The 21,261-nt window shown below is 56.7% G+C and overlaps 1 protein-coding gene across 1 annotated transcript in view; it reads left to right on the forward strand.

Moving 5' to 3' along the window:
- Window positions 1-21,261, forward strand: part of cyst (rho guanine nucleotide exchange factor 18 cysts) — a gene marked incomplete in the record, with an annotated part of 78,536 nt that overhangs the window by 18,017 nt on the left and 39,258 nt on the right. Inside the window, 1 exon segment of the mRNA XM_037226405.1 lies at window positions 2,756-2,844. Within this exon segment, the coding sequence (XP_037082300.1) occupies window positions 2,756-2,844 (89 nt within the window).

Genomic DNA, 21,261 nt, shown 5'->3' on the forward strand with positions numbered 1-21,261 from the left:
CCATTCAAGCTGCTGCCGTGATATTTCACCGCCAAAGGTGTACTGAAATATCAGAAAGCGCAACACCAGCAAAGTGAATGTTGCAACCGAGGCGTTATGCAACCTGTGTGATACCGAACACCCTGTACACCAGAAAATAGCGAAAACTTGAATGCCTTAACCTGTTAAGTTTGATGTTTATAAGGCATAGAAGCTGCGCGTCTAAGAACTAGGGGTGCAGGGTTCGGTTCCCCGCGGTGCCCACCCTTCCTGCTCATACGGGGGGAGCAGTGAACCAGTTGTTGATTTCATGTGCGATCGGCTCTGCCAAGCAGGTGAAGCCAACCTGACTGATAAGTTTCATGTCACCTTCCTGTATGGTGACATGGCGGTGGCCCAGTGCCTCACCGGATGAGACCGGTGTTGCCAACATACTGAGGGAGCGATGACAGCAACAAAAACTGATCCAAGAGGGGATGCTGCTCCTGTCACGTATCAAGGGAGTTTTCCTTATCTTAGGTTCGTCTCACAAAGGCTGTTTTTGCTCTATGTTCTCACCTGTGCTGTGCCGGATAGGCTATCCGCCCATACTTAAGTACCCTAAATCTGTTCACCATTTAAGTATTGGCATTGGCGAACCACACGATGTCAGTAGCATGAGATCGCTGGCTCTCACCTTTGCTCTTGCGCTCCCAATGCTTTAAGGCCGGTCTCCGTGCTGGCATCCTGCTCCCCTGCTCCTGAACGCAGGCATTCGAGAGGGCTCGGAATGCTTCGGTTCAAGGCGAACTGGGCACTCTTTTGACCGCCTCCACCGACCGGGAGTACCGGGGGACACTCTTGGGACCGCCTCTACGGACCGGGAGTACCGGGGGCACTCTTGGGACCGTACCGAACGCCTCTGTCGAGCTGGTCTTCCTGGATCCCGCGTCTCGCTACAGCCTGTGCTTAACAGGGATATCTGTATTGTTTATTATTCTGTATTTTGCCCTGTACAGTTGAGCTGATTGGGGTTTGTGGAGGTTTCATGGGACATGATTAGATATCACAGCTGCCGCTTCAAATGCTTTTTTGTGTGTGTTTGGGTTCAATGGCAGGCCAACTTCGTGCAATTTCAACTCTAAATGGGTTGTTACATCGCACCGAATGCTTTCAGTTGACTTCCGAAATCCGTTGCGGACGATATTGGAGTCGTATGATGATCATAAGATCCGTTAAACTACATGTCATATAATGAGGCTGATACAGAGACGTTTACGTTTGCGGCACCACTTATCTTGGAAATTTTGTTTCCGTCTTAACTATATTTTTCAGATTGCCTCAGTTCTGGAGCGCTCTTGCTCTTGCTCTTGCAAAATTATGTGTTTATATAGCTATATGTACTTATGAACAGTGAGGGAAATGTTAGCGGAACCTACCGTTGCTGTGCAAATCGGACGTGGCCATTGCATACACGTGCGCTCGATATGAGCTTCGCCCTAAAGGATGGTGTTCTCGGGCAAGTGCCGGCTCATTCGCCAAGATCACAGCATAGTCCGTTTGACACTGTAACCAGTACGTGCGCATTGTTTGGCCATGCTGTCCCGCTGTCAGCCGCCGGTCTGTCCGGACAGCCGCTTCCGCCCCGGGTGTCTGCCGGTCTCTGTCCGGGCAGCCGCCTCCGTCCCGGGTATCTGCCAGTCTCTGTCCGGACAGCCGCCTCCGTCCCGTGTGTCCGCCGGTCTGTCCAGACAGCCGTCTCCGTCCCGAGTGTCTGCCAGTCCCTGTCCGGACAGCCGTCTCCGTCCCGGGTATCTGCCAGTCTCTGTCCGGACAGCCGCCTCCGTCCCGTGTGTCCGCCGGTCTCTGTCCGGACAGCCACCTCCGTCCCAAGTGTCTGCCAGTCCCTGTCCGGACAGCCGCCTCCGTCCCGGGTATCTGCCAGTCTCTGTCCGGACAGCCGCCTCCGTCCCGTGTGTCCGCCGGTCTCTGTCCAGACAGCCGTCTCCGTCCCGAGTGTCTGCCAGTCCCTGTCCGGACAGCCGTCTCCGTCCCGGGTATCTGTCGGGACAGCCGCCTCCATCCCGAGTGTCTGCCGGTTTCTGTCCGGACAACCGCCTCAGTCCCGTGTGTCCGCCGGTGTCTGTCCGGACAGCCACCTCCGTCCCAAGTGTCTGCTGGTCTTTGTCCGGACAGCCGCCTGCGTCCCGAGTGTCTGCCGGTCTCTGTCCGCACAGCCGCCTTTTTCCCGAGTGTCTGCCGGTCTCTATCTGAACAGCCGCCTTCGTCCCGAGTATCTGACACCGCGCCTCTGCCATCGGCGTCTGTGTAACGGCGTTTTCGGCGCGGCGGCGCGCCTATTTTGGATACGACCCCGGGTGTGCAGCGAGTCCCGTGTGTTTACCCGCCCCCTGCTGACCTCGGGGTCAGCGGACCGGCCGTCCGACCGGCCGATCCCTGGCTGTGGATGGGGGCGTGGGCGTCACTGACGACGGCATCGACTTCTCGATGCCGACATGGACCTCCGTATTTGTCTGCGTCCTTGTCGTAGACTGCGTAGCCGCTGTTCGCATGCATGTGTGTGGAGCTGTGATGTCTGGGTAGTGCAAGGTGTCTGTAGAAGCCCGCTGCTGTTGAGATGCAGTGACCGCGTTTGTATCGGGGGCTGTGTAGGAGCGGCGGCCCGTGTCTGTGTCCAAAGTCGTGCCACGCCGGTGTGTGCGTGCGCGTCCGCGTGACCGCGTGTCCGCTGCCGTGTCCGCGAGCTGGCGAGCTGACGGGCCGCTGCCGCCGACAGAGGAGAACATCAGCCACCTGCACGCGCTCCAGGAGGACATCCAGCAGATGCGGCAGCTGACGGCCTCCGCCCACCGCGGCTCGCACAAGGTAAGCGGCGCCGACCGAGCGGCGTGCCCGGCGAGGCTCGGGCCGCACCGACCATGAGTAGCCGGAGGCCTGCCGACGGCCACGGCCTGTGCCTGGCGCCGCGCCCCTCCGGCAGACGGCGCAGGTCTCACGTCGCCGGCAGCCTGCCGACGGGCACGGCCTGTACCCGGCGCCGCGCCCCTCCGGCAGGCGGCGGGGGTCTCGCGCCGCCGGCCGCCTCTCCTTACCCGGCCGGTTTGGCGTGTTCGGCTGACGGGATGGACGGTCTGCTCTGCAACTGGGCTAGCGCGCTGGGCATGCCGCGCGTCGTCACCTGCAGGGAGCCTAACGGCTCGCATCATCGCGGAGAAGACCACGACGACGTGGGCCGTAGCGCATTTGCAACTGGCCAGCAGGAGCTCCGGCCGGACAGCCGTAAATGCGCTACGGCCGGCACGGGCTGGCCGCAGCTCCGGCCGGCCCGTGCCGAGGCGCGGCTCGGCCGCGAGGTCGGCCGGCAGGCGGAAGGGGAGCGACACGCCGGCGGGCGCGCTCTTCCGCTGACCCCGGACCGTGACGTCACCCATTCAGAGGTCGGCCGGCTCCTACCGCGCTCTCAATGGGCCAGCGACGGACAATTGCCGGATTTACATGGTAAATAGTGGTGACGGGCGATGCGACCTGTTGTCCGCGTTTGGTACCAAAGGGCTTGGTGGAAAATAATTTTGCAATGCAAGCTGTCTGTGATAGGAAGTAGGTTGCAGAAGATAATCAATCGCCGCATTGCACCGAAGCAGCATACGCATAAACTCATGGTAGAAGGAGCGAAAATTTGTTTGCCTTGTCACTCGTGCTGAATATTTGACCGCCGCTAATTCTAGTCATAGCTTGTCTCCGTCAACAGACGTATGGCAACAGAGTAATGGAAAGTAATGGCGTGGGGCGCGCGCGCTGAACCCCGGTGGCTGGCTCCTATTGCCGCTGCGCGGTGCAAACACCGCTGGTAGAGAGGGCGTGGCCAGCGGCCGGCCAGGCCTGGCGCAGAGCGTGGCCCGTTGTGAAGCCCCACGTGCCTCGGGTATTTTTGTATTGCAGACCTTGTACTTCCGGTACGCTCGGGGTGCTATACTTCAATCAGTCGTCAATTGTCGTCGATGGTGTTTTGTTGATTTTAACTGATCCGTGTTGTCGATCCAGGTCGTATTTGGGGGGGGGGGGAGAGGTCAGAAAACTGTCCCTTTTTCGGCGCATCAACAGATCGGTGGCTCCCGCGGTGAGGGATTCTGTGGTGAAATCTCAACGCCTGAGTATTTTACACCACCCACTTTTAAATGTGCTTTGCTGCTTTTAATTCGTTTTGCTCACCATTTTCCATCAGCCGCACGTGGGGTCGGTTAACCGTGCCCTTGCTATGCTATGTAAGAAGCTCATTGAACCGTAGAGAACATGCGGAACAAGCAAGATATGTTCTTGCCTTTTTAAATTCGATCTTTGGCATCGTGTTTTCCCCTGACCTACACTGCTTTGGCTTTGACACTTGATCAGACTTGCTATGATGAAATACTCATCTTTTACAGCTGGCATAGGTTAAGGGCAACGCAGGTTACCCACTGGCCGACTGCGAATGCGGAAGAAGGAGCAGTAAAGCATGTCGTATGGTCTTTCCCAGTTGCTGAACATTTCAAAATGCATTTCATAAATGTAATTATCGTAAATGCAGTGCAACTGCTTATCCCTGCTAAATGAGATCATCCTGCTGCAGAATTAGTTCTTTTCCTGTTTATCCGTGGCTTTCGTACTGCCGTATGCTACCGAGTATGATAAGGCTGTTTTATGTAATATTTCATCCGCCTTTTCAATATTTTTACAATCGAATACCGTGTTTTATATGACATTGGCCTTTGTGAGCTGTTTGAATTCCTGCGTCAATCACAGCGCGTACACTGATTTGCTAACCAATATACATGACGTTTACCATCTCTGCACACAGTTCAACCGCGTTTTTTCGTTTTCAGAAAAAAGATGCAGCAAGTAGGCGAAATATTTCATAAAACAGTGACCATTAAGGGTAGTTCGACCCCAGGCTAGCATTAGACCACACCAATGGACTGGTGGCTGCATGGCAGCCAAAAGAGCGCATCGCAACAACATTTGACCTTGTGACCTGTCATCCCGGGTCGTTGGAAGGTCGGTCTATACATCTGCCTTACGTGCGCCTTCCGTAAGCCGAGCACTCGGTAATTCCAGGCGCGCATTTCAGTCCAAAAAATTGTCAAAAAATTCACGCCTCGAGTTTCGTTATTGCACAATTCATAACGTGCCCCATTTGTACGGTTTTCTGCCACGACGGTGACATTATCGCCGTGTTCAATGTCTACGAATAGCTGAGATTTTGGAAAGCAGCATCTGGTACGGAGATAAGATTTTTACCGGTTGTGACGACGGTAGTTGAGCTTCAATTATCCTCTCCGGTGGTATTCCCCACAGGTCTGCATCCGATCGCCCGTCTGCTTTCGGACTTGATAACGAGGCATTTATATGGATTACTGCCGATTCGCCGACGTCCAACCATACAAATTGCTCAGCAGTTTTGGGCTTGCCGTAGAAGTGGGCACAGTGATCATGCCAAATAATTGTTTTATCGGGAAGGTATATGCTGTCTTCTCTACCCTGTGAAGTATGTGACGTTATCCTCTACCCAGGGTCTGACGTTACATGGTTTGGTATCACTGTTCAAACCCCATGTACCACGCACCGGTCACTACCGGGATGTTTTTATACACTCAAGCCACTTTCGGGTGAGGGATGCTAGCAGATGTAAGACCACACATTGAAAGATCTGGGGTGGGTATTAAGTCTATGGCACGCATCATATCGAAGCAAAAATGCCATTGAGAGTCCAGCACAGCAACCATTGTGAGTAAAGGGTCAAAATGCGCGCTTTCCTCACCTAATACTGATTTTCAAAGTTCCGAAGAGTTATGGTGAAAATGTTGACTTGACTCTCGGATCGTGCAACCATGGTTTAATTAAATGAACATAGGTCTTTGACCCTCCAGTTAGAGGAATCCGTTAGCTACTCCTCAAGTAGGATCGTGTAAGTAGTGATGAGCGGAAGCGACGTCGGAAGCTGGACTACAGTCAGCGCAACCGTAACGCGCTATCTTTGATGTCAGGTAACGCCGCCCAAAATCTCAGCAGCTCATTGGTCGAAAAATAACGACGAACTTAGCGAATCCAGCGAAGTAGTCAGGTTGATGGAGCACCGGAAGGATGCTGAGAGCCCGCGATGAATTCCGAAATAAGACGCGTGTCTAGAGTGACCACAGTGTTCACCTTTCGGATGGTGCGCCTCATGTTAGCTGTACATTGGTACCAGCTCCACGGAACGCGTCGGCCGTGGGCTGCGGCCAGCGGGGGGGGGGGAGGGGGCACCGCCGGCGGACCGGGCAGCGGCGCGGCACTGCGCGCGCGCTCCGGCAGCGGCGGCGGCGGCGGCGGCGGCGGCGGCGGCCGGAGCGCAAAGCCGCCAGTGGTGCGTCGGGCGGGTGACGGCCGTGTGCAGTCGGCGGAGGGCTCTGTCGACGCCGAGCGGCGCTAGCCGGATCAGCAGATCAGGTCAGGTCGGGTCAGGTCAGGGACGGAGCGCCGGCCTGGGGCTCCGTGCCCCGTTGTTACGCCGACGACCCTACCACGCGCTGGCGCACCGGTCTGTCGTAGGAGCGTGCTGCCAGGCGCGTGAGTTCAGAAGTCAGAGGTCAGACGTGCCACCGGCTCCCCGGGGTCAGCATTCGGCCACGAGCCTGCCCTGAGGGGGCCCACGGGGTGCCGCACGGAGTTCTCAGGTCATGTCCGGCCCGGCTGACCTGCTCAGGTTCGATCACGACAGAGCCACGGAGATCACGACAGGTCAGGTCATGACGGCAGGTCACGACTCGGCGGAGCGTGCGGCGGACCACGGCTCTGAGCGACGGACGTCACGGTCCTGGTGGCTACCTGGCCATCTTCACCTGGATCGGGAACACGAAAAGACACCGAGTAACGCGGGAAACGTCGACTGCGCAGTGCGTCTGTGCAGTTATTGTGCGATGTTTGAAAGTGGCTACAACTGATGTAAGGAGGCTGCTAGCATGTTTTTGCTGTGCCCAAGAATCCATCGCTGGTTGTGGAAGTCGCTGACTAACAACTACTTCGTATGATGTGGATTGGTCTTAATCAAACCTGCTGAGATGCCGGAGCCTTCAGCATCCCAATTTGTTGATAAACCAAAATCAATATTGCAGCAGCGCGTTATACAAAGCTGCCGTACATTTTTAACCGGGATTTCAGGGGCCCGACGGGTGTCTGGTTGAGGCATATTTATGCTGTCGTTTGGCGTTTACCTTGAGGTGGAACCGGAAGTGATTAAAGGTCCGTTTACAGTGAGCGGGTGGCATCTTGCTTTTGTATTTTCAGACTACCAAGCATGTCTGAAGTTGCGCGATCGCCGTTCCGACAACACCCGTTACCCCTGCAAGTAAAAAAGAAGATAGCTCATACACTGCCGGATTTTTACGCTTGTTTCGTTGAACCTTCATATAAATTTGTCCTGGTTTCTTGTTGCGACCTGTATGCGATCTGAATGCTGTATGCATGTTATATTGATTTGTATTTACGTATGCGTATTAGTACGTAATAATACGTATTTTGCGTATTGACGTCTACGCACACATGTGCGTATTAACACTCACGTACATATTTATCATGGTTTCTTGCTGTCGCGATTAAAATGCTGTATGTGCGTTAGATTGATTTGATGTATTATATCAGCAAACTGCGTCGACCGACACAGCCTTTTTCAACAAAATTCCGTTGTGCGGCTAGGTGAGATTGCAACCTTCCAACCACCTTATGAATTTCCAGTGAAGCAACTCTTTTATTCTCAGCTCGTTTGAAGACTAGCGAGAATGTCGAGGCGGTCATTTAAGAGAGATGCTTACATAATGATGCATATGGGTCCTGAAAAGTCCCGGGTCATAATCTGCAGATGGATTCCGGATCTCAGAAAATTCTCCACACAGTTGAAAATGAATGTTAGGTGCTAGGCGATCCCTCCTCAAACTATCGCGCGGATGCAGGATTCTAGAGGATCCTCGAGAATTATCAAACTAGATCCGGGATACAAAAACATCCTTCCAAAAAAAGAACTAGGTCTTTGGTCGGAGAAAGTGGTTCAAGGCGCTGATCCTGAGGTCTCAACAATAAACTCTTCCAAAGGCATGTGAATATGTGTGCTAGTAGCGACCGTTTCCTTGCTGTGGACCGACGGCGGATCACATCGTCGCGCCGTCTGGGAGTGCCCTCGGAGGGAAAGTGACGAGAATGTTGGATCAGTACAGCATCCCTCCTGGTCACCTAGAAACACCGACATTTTGCTGTCCCAAAGGGATTTAACCACAATGCTATGAACTTGATGGACAGACCGTTATGAGGGAAGTATTTCGGCCATTTTCATTGGGTTTTAGTTCGCAAAAGGACGCTCCTGATTTCAGCCATATCTAATGTTACGATCCTTCCTCTACCGAAGGACGGAGTCGATGTGCCAGCGAGCTACGGGAGCGGGCACTGGCCTGGCTGCTGCACGGTTCACGAGCTGACCTTTGCCGTCGGGGAAGCCACGGATATGTGCAATTTGGGTGGTGGCATCAGATGTCCCCTTTGCGTGGCCTGACTGACCGTTTTGTATCAGGAAGGGGGGTTGGTGGAGGCGGCCGCCATCTCACTTGTGGCCATCGCTTTTGGTCGAATGTGGCGGCTCACCGCGAATGGTCTTCATGGCCCCAGTTGCTGGACGTTCTTGTGCACAGAGCATGGCTGGCATGGCCAGCATGCGCAGTGCATCACGCTGGGTCAGAAACGAAGCGACCTGCTCGCCATGTGCGGACCCGCGAACACACAGGCCGCGGACGTGACGCGTGACGGCGTCGGCGTGCTGAGGGCCGGCCTCAGGCCTGGCCCGGCCGCTCTGAAGGCGCGCCAGGGGCGTCGGGGCGGCGCCGCGCCCGCCGGGCAGGTGCGCGCGCGCGTCACGCTAAGTGCGGCCGGTCGTGCCGAGCGGCGTCCGAGCGGCGGAATGGCGCTCAGGCCGCGCCGGGACGGCCCGCACGGGACTCGCCGCCTGATCGGCGCTCCGACCTTTGGCCGGAAGACGGAGGGCACGCGCCGGCTAAGGTCAGCGGTGGCCACGCGTCCAGCGGTTCTCGCACGCGACAATCGACCTGGTCGGAATCAGTAAACTTCGTCGTCGTCAAAAACATGGCGGAAGTCGCGAGTATTGGGACGTTGTAATGCAACATTTCTGGAGATTGTATTTGGCGAGATTGCGCGTGGCGGGTGCAGCCCATCCGCGCCGTTGTTCTCGATTGCCTATTGTTCGGAGCCACAGATGCCTTCCATAGCCTGGTTTCGTCATCCGGTCCCCAGTGGGTTATGAATGGTACGCAGTGCGGGAAGCCTCCAGACAGAGAGTTGCGTTTTGGTCTGCTGGTGCCAGCCTGGAGACGCTACGACGAGCCCTGTGACCTATCTGGCGCCCAGCGCCGCCGCTGACTGGTATGCGGTGGGTTGTCTCTCCGTCCTGACTTTACCGTGGCAGGAAACAAACCATCCTTAACAAAAATCGACAAAACCAAGCGGCGCACCGTCGCACCCAGGGCTGATATCCACAATACCAACTGATGCGCGCGAACTGAACGTTACCCAATCGCTAGTCAAGTGCGGCGAAAAACAGACAGATCACAATTATGGTAATGCATGACAATAACACTGAATCGCTCCATCTAGCCCATCAGGATAAATGGTGTGACGCGTTTCACGCAGCCATCGGGCTTCGCGGCAGCGAGTGGCTGGGGCGTCTGGCCGGTTTCCATCGATCTTGTGGCGGAACATGGCCGGCGGTCACCGTCTCACATTCCAATCCTCCCGGCTGGGGCGGCCTTTTTGGGACAGTTAGTTTTGCACGCTGTCCGGAAGAATGCCGCCACCTCGCGACCATGGCGAACCTCGGAATTGGAGCGAAGTCGAACGTCGGTAGAAGTGTAAGGGGACACCGGGGCAGGGCGATCAGTAAAATGACTATTTGACGCAAGTGAACCATAAATAAACTTTTACTCGAGGTTTGATTAGTGTGGTTTTCTGGTGTTGTCCTAGCGCTCAGCCTATTTCTATGTTTTTTATAGTCCGGTCACAATAACGAGTTAAAGGTTGACAACATCTTCTGCATTTGATAGAGATATCGCGGCATAGGTTCGTGTGCGAAGCCGGGAGCAGATGCCGTAGCTCACACAGTGGTATATCGTCAAATTCGCCAAGCACCGGGCGCCCAAACCCGTGGTATCGCCTGCCGTATATCGTATCACCTGTCGTATCACCACCTCAGGTATTTTACATCTCGCGGGGTGAACGTTCCAGGCTTATGCGGAGCGTGTCGAATGAGCTCACTTCGTGGAGTCGGTGCATGCCAGTGAATAACGAGATTGTCCGGTTCGCAACTGCAGCGTTTAATAAGCAAAGCAAGCACCGCCTCAGATCTAGATACAAGATACAAATGCCTTGTGGCTGCCCAACAATCGCTTTTTATCCTCCCATTGTAAAGTATCGGAGCTCAGCCATGAAGGAGAGAGTGGGGTATTTGAGCGCGCTGGTAAATTGATCCACATCCGTATCTCTCCTCCCAAGACTCCATCGTTTCCGAGCGGCCGCCTGATGGACCGCTTGAGAAGCTCGGCCTTTCCTGTTTTGACGCGAGCGGCGGTGGGCGGGCGATCAGTGCGCTCCGAGCATTAATATTATTTTAACCCATCTACGTAAATGTTTCCGAGAATGTATAATGTCTTCTGTTGTCTCCGATATTGAGGATGTCCTTTGGTTGCCGACTCACGCGTATCTGACCATGTTTGCTTCTGAAATCGTCATAGATTTCGCGCGGCCGAGTTTCAAAGCATATCGTCAGTCATGCTGGTTTATTTGCCATGTCGTAGTGGGGCAACTTTTCCAAACGGTTCGTACTCGTGCCAGCGCTTGCAGTAAGCACACGGTGGAAACATTTTTCTTAACTTGGAGAGGGTGTTAGAAAAGCACCCGTCTCGCCTGAAGACGTCTACAACGCTGATGAGACGGGAGCAACCACTGCACAAACATCGAACAGCGAGGTGGTGAAAAAGGAATCGAGGCAGGTGGGGTCCATCGCTTCCGCAGAAAGAGGAAAGGTGTGCGCCAAAGCCGCCTGGAATTCTGTCCTACCACTCATCATCTCTCCCGGAGTGAGCTCCAAGGACCACTTCCTTCGACGCGCACCTTCAGGCACTGCAGGATGTGCAACGAAGAGGGATGGGAAAACGAGGATGCGAGGAAAACGAGGAAAACGAGGATGGGAAAACGAGGACGCATTCCTCGAGTACGCCTCATCATGACAACCAAGCTACTCATATCTCACTTCGGACAAGCGAGTTTGCTCGCGCCAACGGGGCTCACGGTCCTCACGCTTCCACCGCACACTTCTGACCGCCTTCAGTCCTCTGGACGCGGCGATGTACGGTCCGCTGGAGACCTGACAGCGCGATGACGGACTGGATGCGGCCAAATCCGGGCAGGGCGGCGACGATCTACGAATTTCCGCAGCTCTTGGATGTCGCGTACAGCAAAGCCTTCAGTGGATGCACCTCTCAGTCTGCGTTGAAGGCAACTGGGATCTTTCCTTTCAAGGGAGGAACATTCCGTGAGCACGCACTCTCGCCGGTACATGTGACCGACAGGCGGCCACAGGATGCTTTTGGCGCCGGACCAGGCAACGCCCCGCGGACGGCGGGCGCCGCAGGCGCAGGACCAGGCAGCACCCGTTTACGGACTGAGCTGAGACCTTATAGAACCGTGCTGGACGCACCGGTCACCTATGCTGCAGTGAAAGCCATATGACCCATACCCTTAGCTCCACCACGAAAGAGTGGAACAGCCAATCGTAGGCGAGGAAGATCGGTGGTACTGACATCGACTTCCGAGGAGAAGCGATTCCAGCAAGAACAGCAGAAAAAGAGGGGCAAAGCACTACGCGGGAAACCAGAGCCACGAGGCGGAACAGCGGAGTGGAAGTCGATGGAGAAGAGAGGGCTGTCTTTCCCACGTAAGGGCCGTGTCCTGGGTCCCCGCCTCAGAGGCTACCAGATCCCGGGGGCTGTGTGACAACGCAGCCAGCAGCGTCGCCGAGTCCCCGCCGTCGCCGATGGCGTGCCCAGCGCGGCGGCGTGACGCCGGCCCGACCCGGCCCGTGGCAGGACACGCCCACCGGCCAGCCACATCCACGGTCCGAGTGGCTGCCGACCGGCGCCGACGGCTTACATGGCGGCTATATCGACGACACGTTCCGGCGGGCGTCTCCGACGGTGGCTTCGTGGAACGACCCGCGCTGGAGGAATTACGCGCTATAAAGCTCGTGATGAGCATGTCTTTTCGCCGATACGGTGATTGGCTCCTCTAAAAGGTACAAGGCACCTTAGAAGGATAATGACCCATTATGTAAGCACTAACTGGCACACTAATTTGATCGGCGTTTTGGAACACCAACAGCCTTCAAATGGTTTGCACAGCGAAGTGAAGGCACATTTTAGGGATCAAAGGAATGCGGTAGCAAGATAAAAGCGATTGTCACGAAAGATTGCTGTAAAATTTGGAGAAGAAATCTATATTTTTCCAACAATCCTGGAACAGTATTTGATTTCCGTATGGTTTCAAACAGCAACTGATTATCACAAATGACTTGGCAAAGACATATGCTGCTAGGTATAAAACCGTGGAACGGTGAAGAATCTCATGGTTTGAAATAACTAAACAGAGACAAATATTTCTTCCTAACACAACTGTATGAAATCTCCTAAACCATTAAAGGCAGTGTTCTACATTTATGTGGGGTTTTGAACTGAAACAGCCGTTTTAAAGACCTTTCGGCCCTACCACAATCCTGCCCCTGTGAAGACCTGAGCCCATCTAGTTTCTGAGCTACACGCCCGCGAAAATAGGGAAAGGTATATCGGGAGAGTATTTCAGTCACCTTGACATTCATGACGTCATAATAGCGTCATTCAAATCCTGCCATTCCATAAGCCATGAGGCGACAAGGCCAAGACAAATATAATTGTCGGAGCGTTCATATCTGGCGTTCGTGGGCGCGATTTCCAGATATAACGGCAGTCAATTGGCACTCAATCAATGTTGTGCAGGGTACGATGACGCAATCAAATCACGATACATTGAGAAGCGTATGTACGCAGTATAATAATAAGAATCGTGCCGTTTAGAGCAGCATTTTCCACTTCAAAACTACACAAACAGTTATAAGTGAGCCTGTTTCATCATGCCGGATGCTTGCTTCAACATCCCCCTTAAGCATTTTCCCTCGGTCTGGAGACGAGTGCCCACAACATGTAACCGCCAGAAAGGTATACCGAGGAGAGTCGCGCCTTGTCATCTGTGCTCCAGTTTACAGGCAATGCTGTGACAATGAGCCGTTTTTCTAATCGAGCAATCATTTTTCTCGAAATGCCCATAGGTTCATTCGGCTTCATATTCGCGTGCACCCAGGCAAAGGCAAGGTAAAGAATCAGCCACACCAACGCTATACGAGTGCAATCTTGAGACGGGGCAAGCACTCCATCACACCACAGAGCGCATAGCTCTCCAGGCAACGAGACAGCCGGCCGTTCCGTTGAGAGCGTTCGGCGGACCGGGCCGCGTCGGCGCATCGGCCGCCAGCTCCTTCTGGGAGCGGGCCGCCTCCGAGGCTGGACGTGGCGCGGCCTCTCCGGACGGTGCCGGCGCGGTCGGTCGCCGCCAGACACATGCAGGTACCTGGGTCGCTCCAGGTCGGGCGCGCTGGCGTTTGAGAGCCCGCAGCCAGGCGTGGGGCAGAGGCGGCGCCAGTGGACCGGCACGTTCCAGTCAGTTGCTGCATTTGGTGCTTCCGCCCAGAGGGGTTTACGGGGATTCCACTACGGATCGACTGGCGTCTGACGTATTCGTCCTTCGTGTTCCAGAATGTCAGGGCAGTTCTTTCACGCGGCTTCGATTAACGCTGCTTTGGATAAGGCTCCAAATTCATTTCTGACTATCTGGCTCGATCAGAGCAACTGGTTAACGCATGACGCGCTAACCATTACACTACCGGCGCCCCCACTTTGAACGTTTAAGCATGTATTAGTGTGGCAGTGGTCTATGTTACTTTACACAAGGTGGACGTAATTTGTAATTTTCAAGGTAACGTCCAATTACCCATCTTTCCCCGTGGAGGGGGGGGGGGGGGGGGTAATATGTTCCATGTAGTGTGGCAAGTTGAGCAGTATTTGTCATCTATGCCAGCGCATAGCTGTCCTTGGCTTCTACATAGTGGCATAATGTTCAGCAGTGTATGCGTGTGTGAATTAAGGACCGAGCGGCAGGCCCCAGACGCGGACCGTGTCCCGCTCCGATCCCCTGGAGCGATGGGGCGGAATGACGACACGGGGACGCGCCGGTCGCTTTCTTTCCCGACAAATGTATTGATGGGGCGGAGCTGCAGTATCAGGAATACGACTTCATCGGCGCTCGTTTCCGCCGAGATGGGCACCGCTCTGATCCGCGTGTAATGGTGTGGCTGCCGTGCTCGCGCACGACTCAGCAGGCAGCCCTGCCAGAGCACCGCGGAGTGGTGCGGACGTCATCCGAGCCCCGACGGCCGGCGGGCGGGCGGGCGCCGCGCCGCTGACGCCGGCCGCTGTGGCGCGCTGACGCTGTTCGAGGCGGCCCGCGGCGGACACGGATGGGCGCGCCGCCACCGTCGACGGGCGAGGACGCGGGCCGCGGCGCGGCTCCCGCGCCGGCGGCGCCCGTTTGTCACTGCTGACCTTTTCGAGGCAGTGCCGACCGGGCGACACGCGGCGCGCGGCGGCCGGCTTTGTTGTGTGCGCTTGGACCGGAGGGCCGTGTTTATGGAGCGCGGCCGGGTGGCGGGCGTCCCCGCCATCTGTTGCGCCCTGCATGGAAGGCGCTGGATGTAAACTTGGCGCGCCCGCCGCCGATGCCGGCCAGACTGTCTGCTCGATGGCGTCGCAGCGGCCCTTTATTGGCTTTCGATTATATCGGGCGCTGCGGACAACTTCATCCGACGGGGCTCGCGCTCCGCCCCTGATGAGGTCGCGGATGGCTTACTTCATTTGTTGCGATGCGCGTCTGCAGGCACATTTGCCGATCAGCAGTCACCTGCTCAGGCGATATTTCATGGGGATGGAGATGCACAGAAGTGGCGTGCTGCCAGTTTGATAGCATGTAATGATGTCCCTATTGTCTGTCCTGCCGGTGAGCGCTAACGATGGACAGTGCCGAAGCTTGACGTGGTGTGGAGCTGCGGCTGACCACTCCACCAGGAGACCATTCTGCCGCTCTGTCCTGTTCTGTCCTGTCCTGTCCCTGCCCTGCCCTGCCCTGCCCTGCCCTGCCCTGCCCCGCCCGCCCCGCCCCGTTGACCGTCAGCTGCGCGTCAGCTGTATCGGCCCGGCGTTCGATGCATCGACTGCACTGCCTGGAACGGACCTCCGGCCGCGCTCGGTGGGAGGGTCTCGGCAGAGTGGGGACAAGAGGGCTTTGGCGCTGCTGGCCTGGCCCGACCGACTGATTGGTCGCAGGGCGCGAAGAACCTGAACCCATGGTTCAGTACCCCGTCCGACACTGACCGGATATCGGCGACCCTCGGCTGCGTATGTCGGTGTTGGCTGACCACGTGTCTCGCCGTCAGGCCTCCGTGCCGGCCGCCGTCCACAGGGCGCGGCACGGTCCGTTCCGTACCCCGGCACATGACAGACGATGTGTCAGTAGTCCACCTCCGCCGCTCGCTCGCCGACGACGGGCGACTCGGGCGGGGCCGGCGGCGGGGCCGGCGGCAGCGCCCGCGGGGTTACGCCGCGGTGTCGCCGGGCGGCCAGCCTACCAGCAGCGCACCGGCGATGTGTCGGGCGCGGCGAGTGGCGCTGGAGACGCCTCGCGTCTGACCGGACTCGGCAGAGACGGCCTGATGCGGCGCCTCTGGCCGGCCGTTACGTGATGGACGTGGCAAATGCTGCCACTGCAGCGGTGATGCACTCAAGTATTCACAGAGTGATGTGGCTGGATGAGTTCTGGGGATGTCACAGCGGAATGCCCAAGTGGACGCTCCCTCCCCCCCCCCCTCCCCCAGCAGATCGGCGGCTGGTGGACGGAGTCGGGCTCAGTTCAGGTCACCATGTCTGCCGTTCGTCTGCACCGTGTGACGACCAGCTCACACCGTTTGCGGCACTGGTCGTGGTGCTGGCGCCTGTTAGCAACGCTATTTGCGGACTAGCATCGTGGATTTATTGCTTGTATAATGGGTCATTATCATGCTCATGACAACGGCCATTTCAGATGCACAACATCACTAATGATATACTTGCGGCTATTTTGTATCACCACCCGTTCCATCGTACATTAGCAGTTAAAAACACAGTCCTTCCTGCTTTTTGGAGGGGGGAGGGGGGAGGAATCACATACGTTCCACGTGAGATGTTGTAGCGGTCAAGTCCATTGTGAAGGCGGAAATGATATAGTGTTATTATGAACTTTGACAACAAAATGCACCAAAATGTCTCACATTTCTGGGTACGGCAATTGTTGGAGCAATTATTGTGTAATGACGCTATCATGCAAGGTATCCATGTATAAAAAAGGCGCAATGCAATGAACAGAGATGATGCGTTAACTGGCAAGTCCTTATGTATTTGCGGTCTAAAGCTACTGCGAACTTATGGCGATGGAAGCTGCAGTAAACACACGATGATCGTCGAAATAAGGTCTGCCAGGACACTAGTGGTACCTACGGAACTAAGGCATTGTAAGTGACACAATCGGCAATGTGATGTCTAAGGACGTGCACGTAATTTCACTATGGAAGGGGCATACCTCGAACATGTCACGATAAGCTCAGATTAGTGTGCGACAGGCGCGCACAATTTCGCGCGTTTCGTAAAGCAGTATGACATGGCGTGCAGCTTTTGTGGTGCGTCCACCTGAAATTTTGAACTAAGATCTAGTCTTAAATCTGTAAGAGGAGTGACGGGAAAGGAGGGGGCGCGGCACGTGCTACCAGAAGCTGGTTTGTGCGTACCCCGCTGGCAATACACGTTTTCACATTTCCCAGAAATATATATATATATATATATATATCCGTGGGCTTATATATATATATCCGCATATAATATCCGTGGGCTTCCGTGCGCGTAATGATCCGGTCACCTCCTGATCCAGCTTTAAACCCTAGGCTCGAAAGCTATTGAATACGCTCGGACAGTGAAGGGGAATACCGCGGGCTGGTTTTTGGATATGCCCTAGTAGCGTCGCGCTAGTATTTGTTGCCCGGTAATTCTGCCGACGCGAGGGAACTTCATCACGGTGAAAACTGGGGATCAGGACCAGTTGTAAGAATGTATGCAAGACGATTTCTTTTCCCTGTCGGAAGGTCGCTGGGATAGGGGTTTGTCCCTGCTAGCCTACGACGGGGGGGACACATCCCCCCGTCCCCCGCTCCCGGTGACGCCGCCCCTGGCAGAGGGGACGCCAGGTGGCGGTCTGGATTTCCAGCCAGGTTAGTCTGGCCGGGAAACGAGTCGGATGACCTGGCTGTGAACGGCTGCCACCTGACGACTACATGCCCTTCCCTGCCAGCGCCCTCTACGTGTCAGTCAAACACCGGGTCATAACGGAGTGGCTGACGAGGCGGAGTCGGGGAAATAACCGGAACAGGCTGGGAAGCGTCAAACCACGGCTAGGTCTTTGGTCGTCGTCGCTTCGTAGAGCACGAAAAGGAGATGTCATACTGGCTCACCTACGTATTGGTCACAAGTTGAGTACGCACCTTCACATTGAGCAGCGCAGCAGACGCCCCACACAGGTTGTCTTCTGCGTATCATATATCCCGTCATATCTCGTAGGTGTGGCCTGATGTCAAGCACTCACAGTGAGTTGTGTTCTTCTGGGCAACGAGGGGACAATTCTTTCGACGGTCAGTAGCACCGGCTTCAGATATAAGGAGCACCCGGGCATTGAAGTCGCAGCGTACGTATGATGAGATAGCGCAGAATCTGTTGAATGAACAGCCGACGCATTCTCAAATACAGATCATCATCGTCTGCAAGGTGTTTACGTCTGCATCGGATGGGCTGGCGGTTAGTGCATCATAATAATACCGAACTTTGGCGTCGACAGTAAGCCATTACGTGGTCGATGCGCCGTGCTGGTGCTAGTCCCGGCTCAGTACATGTTGAAAACAAAACCTTTCAGACAAATGGCGACGAAAAATGTGTAAGGGTGGGAAAGGCAACCTCTGCAAGCAGTGCTGTATGGTCTTGCGGGGAACGTGCATTGAAGAAGCCGTTTGATAGGCGCCGGCCATTGGCAGTGCCGTCAGGTCAGCCGGTGCACGCGTCTGGTGATCCGGGTGTCATGCATTGAAGAAGCTGTTCGATAGACGCCGGCCATTGGCAGTGCCGTCAGGTCAGCCGGCGCACGCGTCTGGTGATCGAATCTCCGAACGGTGGCTCCTAGCTTGTTTCCAACTTACTGTCCTTGGACCAAGTGCTTTTCTGTTGATCCGGCCTCGAAGGCACGGATAAATGGATTTTCGCAATTTCGTCCGACGACAGCTTCTATCGTTTTCGAACTGTACCTGTCGTGGTCGGGCTCAAAAACGAATATACGTAAGTCCCGTGTGTCGGGCATTTGTCCAGCTGAAACACCTGGACCAGTTGCGAACATCCGATTGGTGTCGACAGCAGACCCAGCGGAAGGTGTTTCATTTCCACAGGGCTTTTTGGAACTGCACAGCCATAGCAGAATAATTGTGTAAGAACGATCAACATGGGCTCTCAGATACTCGTCAGCGATCTTTTCAAAGGAACGTTTCAGAAGCAGGCTTTCCGTTCCGTGGCTGGAGCAACAGTGTCCACCAACGGCCGTAATCGGGGTTGGAGTCTGCTGAGCTGTCGTGTACTCGCTGTTGGGTCGCGTCGGGAGCTGAGCTGACCGGCGGCGGCGGCGGCGCTGACTGGACACTGCGACCGGTTTAAGCCACCCTGTTTAAGCTGGAAAGACTGCTGTTGCTGCCGCCGCTGACAAAGCGAGGTCCCTTCTTCCTCCGCCCGCTCGCTAAACACGTACCCTCTGTTTTTGAGATGTATCAGCACCAGTGTCGACAGACGGAGGACTGTGTTGGTGAGGTGTGCACTCAGGGCTGCGTGTGCGGCGAGCACAGGCTCTGTGCCACTGGACGGCCTATGTTGCAGCCGCGTCCAACATGTCGCCCGGCCGCTGGCCGACCCGTCGCGCCAGGCGGCCGCTGTAGGCGCCGGCGCCGTCACCGGCAGCCGCCCCTGAAGCCGGCCGCGGCGCCGGACCCCGCCGAGCGCCGCCCGCCACCGCGCACAGTCATCGGCCACCGGCCAGAGCCCGCCGCCGCCGCCGCCCACGCAGACGCCCGGAGTCAGCCGTCGCCGCTCAGAGTCAGCCGTCGTCGCCCGGAGTCGCCGGCCGCCGCCGGGACGCGTCGACCGCCGCGGTGCGCCGTCGGACGCGGCCAGCAGCGGGCGCCATGCAGGAGCGGGCGCCGCCACCGGACGTGACGCTTCAGAGTCCGGCTGCCCGGCCGCCGGCGCTGCTCTTCAGCCCTCGCGCCAAGGAGCCGGCCGAGAGCCCGCGCGGCCCGCCGCCGCCCGCCAACGGCCTGCGCCGCAGTCCCTGGAAGCGGGTGAAGCTGCTCTGCCACGTGCTCGTCTGGAAGTCGGTGGCGACGACGGCGGTGCGCGACACGGGCGACTCGCTGGTACGGTGGGGCGGCGCGCGCGCGCCAGCCCGCCCGGCATGGCTGCCCGCCGCACGCATGGCGCGCCTGTCTGTGATGTGGCCCGGGCGGTGCCGAGCTCGCCGCCGCTGGCGGAGGCGCTGGACGCCGCCCAGTCGGCCTTCGTGCGCAGCTGACTGTCACCGCTGGCTCGCGCGTCTCTGGCTGGCTGGCCGCCGACTGCCAGCTGGCTGTGACAAGCTCGGCTTAGACGCGCTCGCCGTTAATACCCTGACCGCTGAAAGGCTTGCCGTTGGCGCACTCGGAAGACGTGTCAAGCTCGAGGCAGCTCGGGCCGGCTCGTCGCGCGCCCGAAGCAGCATGGCGGCGGATGTCGTGTTCCCGTGCTAGTCGGAGTGTCCCCAGGCTTGTGCTAGAGCTCACTGTAGCTTGTGACGCTGTTCGTGCTTTGATCGAACCTGCCCGTTCGTGCTTTGTGGTCGCGCTCGCAGACACGTTGTGCTGGTGGCCTCATGGTTCTCCGGTGAGGCGTGGGGTTCAAACTCGAGTGGTTAGAGATGTCATTACCTTTGGATGTGTCGCGCATCGTGGAATTTCGCGGAAATCGGACTTAGAGCTTGGAGGGAGTTTTGTCGAAATGATCCCCTTACGCGCGCTTAACTGAACAACCGTTGTCGTATAGCATTTCAATTTTGACAATACGTAGCAGCGTGCAGTGATATGGTTACCGTCAGAGGCCAGACAGACGGTCATAACTTAGTTAAGTCAGAATAATTAGCTGGTAAGTTGGGAGAAGTCGTGATAAGTTAGGTACCAAATTGTGCATAAGTCTGGCTGCACGTGACACTTGGCACTTACATCTGCGTCGTAGGAAGCATGTCGTGTTGTCACCCCTTTCATTTTGCATGCGCGTTTGATGTGCGGGGCACGCGCCACAATGTCGCAACTCGTCGTTAACTGGCTTGCGGGCCGCCGCCGTGCCTGGGCTCCCTGGGGCTCAAGAGCACCGACTGGGCGAAGCTGCGATGGATGGCTGCTGGTGGCAAGCTGGACAGGCCCGGCCTGGCCAGACGGCCGTGCTTGATAGGCCAGGACTGCAGAGCTGTGCGTCTGGCTCGTCTCTGGCCCCTTGACCAGCCCCCTGCCTGGTCGTGTGCGGTTTTCCGCAGACCGTTAGCTCAAGGGCGTCGGAGGACGTCAGCTGACAGGCGCCGCTGCCCCAGTGGCGAGGAAGCTATAGAGCCAGACCGCCAATAAGCTAATTCCGCGCGCGATGTATTTCCGCGCGCGCAGGGGCCCGCTGTTTCCGCGCGGAAGGTATTTCCGTGCGCGCGGGAGGCCTTCGTAAAGCGCTTGGCCGAAAGGCGCGCGGAAGAATTAGGCGGATGGCGGAATAAGTCGGCGCGCCCGCCGGCCGCCCAGCCTCATCGCGTAATCATGGCAGCGTTGGCTAATACAGATCAGATCAGTCGATCGCTTGGCGGCCGCCCCGGGGCAGGCGGCAGACGGCCGCCGACGGAAGGACCGGGCGCCGCACTGAGGGCCGTCTGGCCGCTCGGTGGGCCGCCGGC

This window comes from Pollicipes pollicipes, unplaced genomic scaffold (assembly GCF_011947565.3).
Source record: "Pollicipes pollicipes isolate AB1234 unplaced genomic scaffold, Ppol_2.1 Scaffold_5724;HRSCAF=6776_pilon_pilon_pilon, whole genome shotgun sequence".
Taxonomy (NCBI): Eukaryota; Metazoa; Arthropoda; class Thecostraca; order Pollicipedomorpha; family Pollicipedidae; genus Pollicipes; species Pollicipes pollicipes.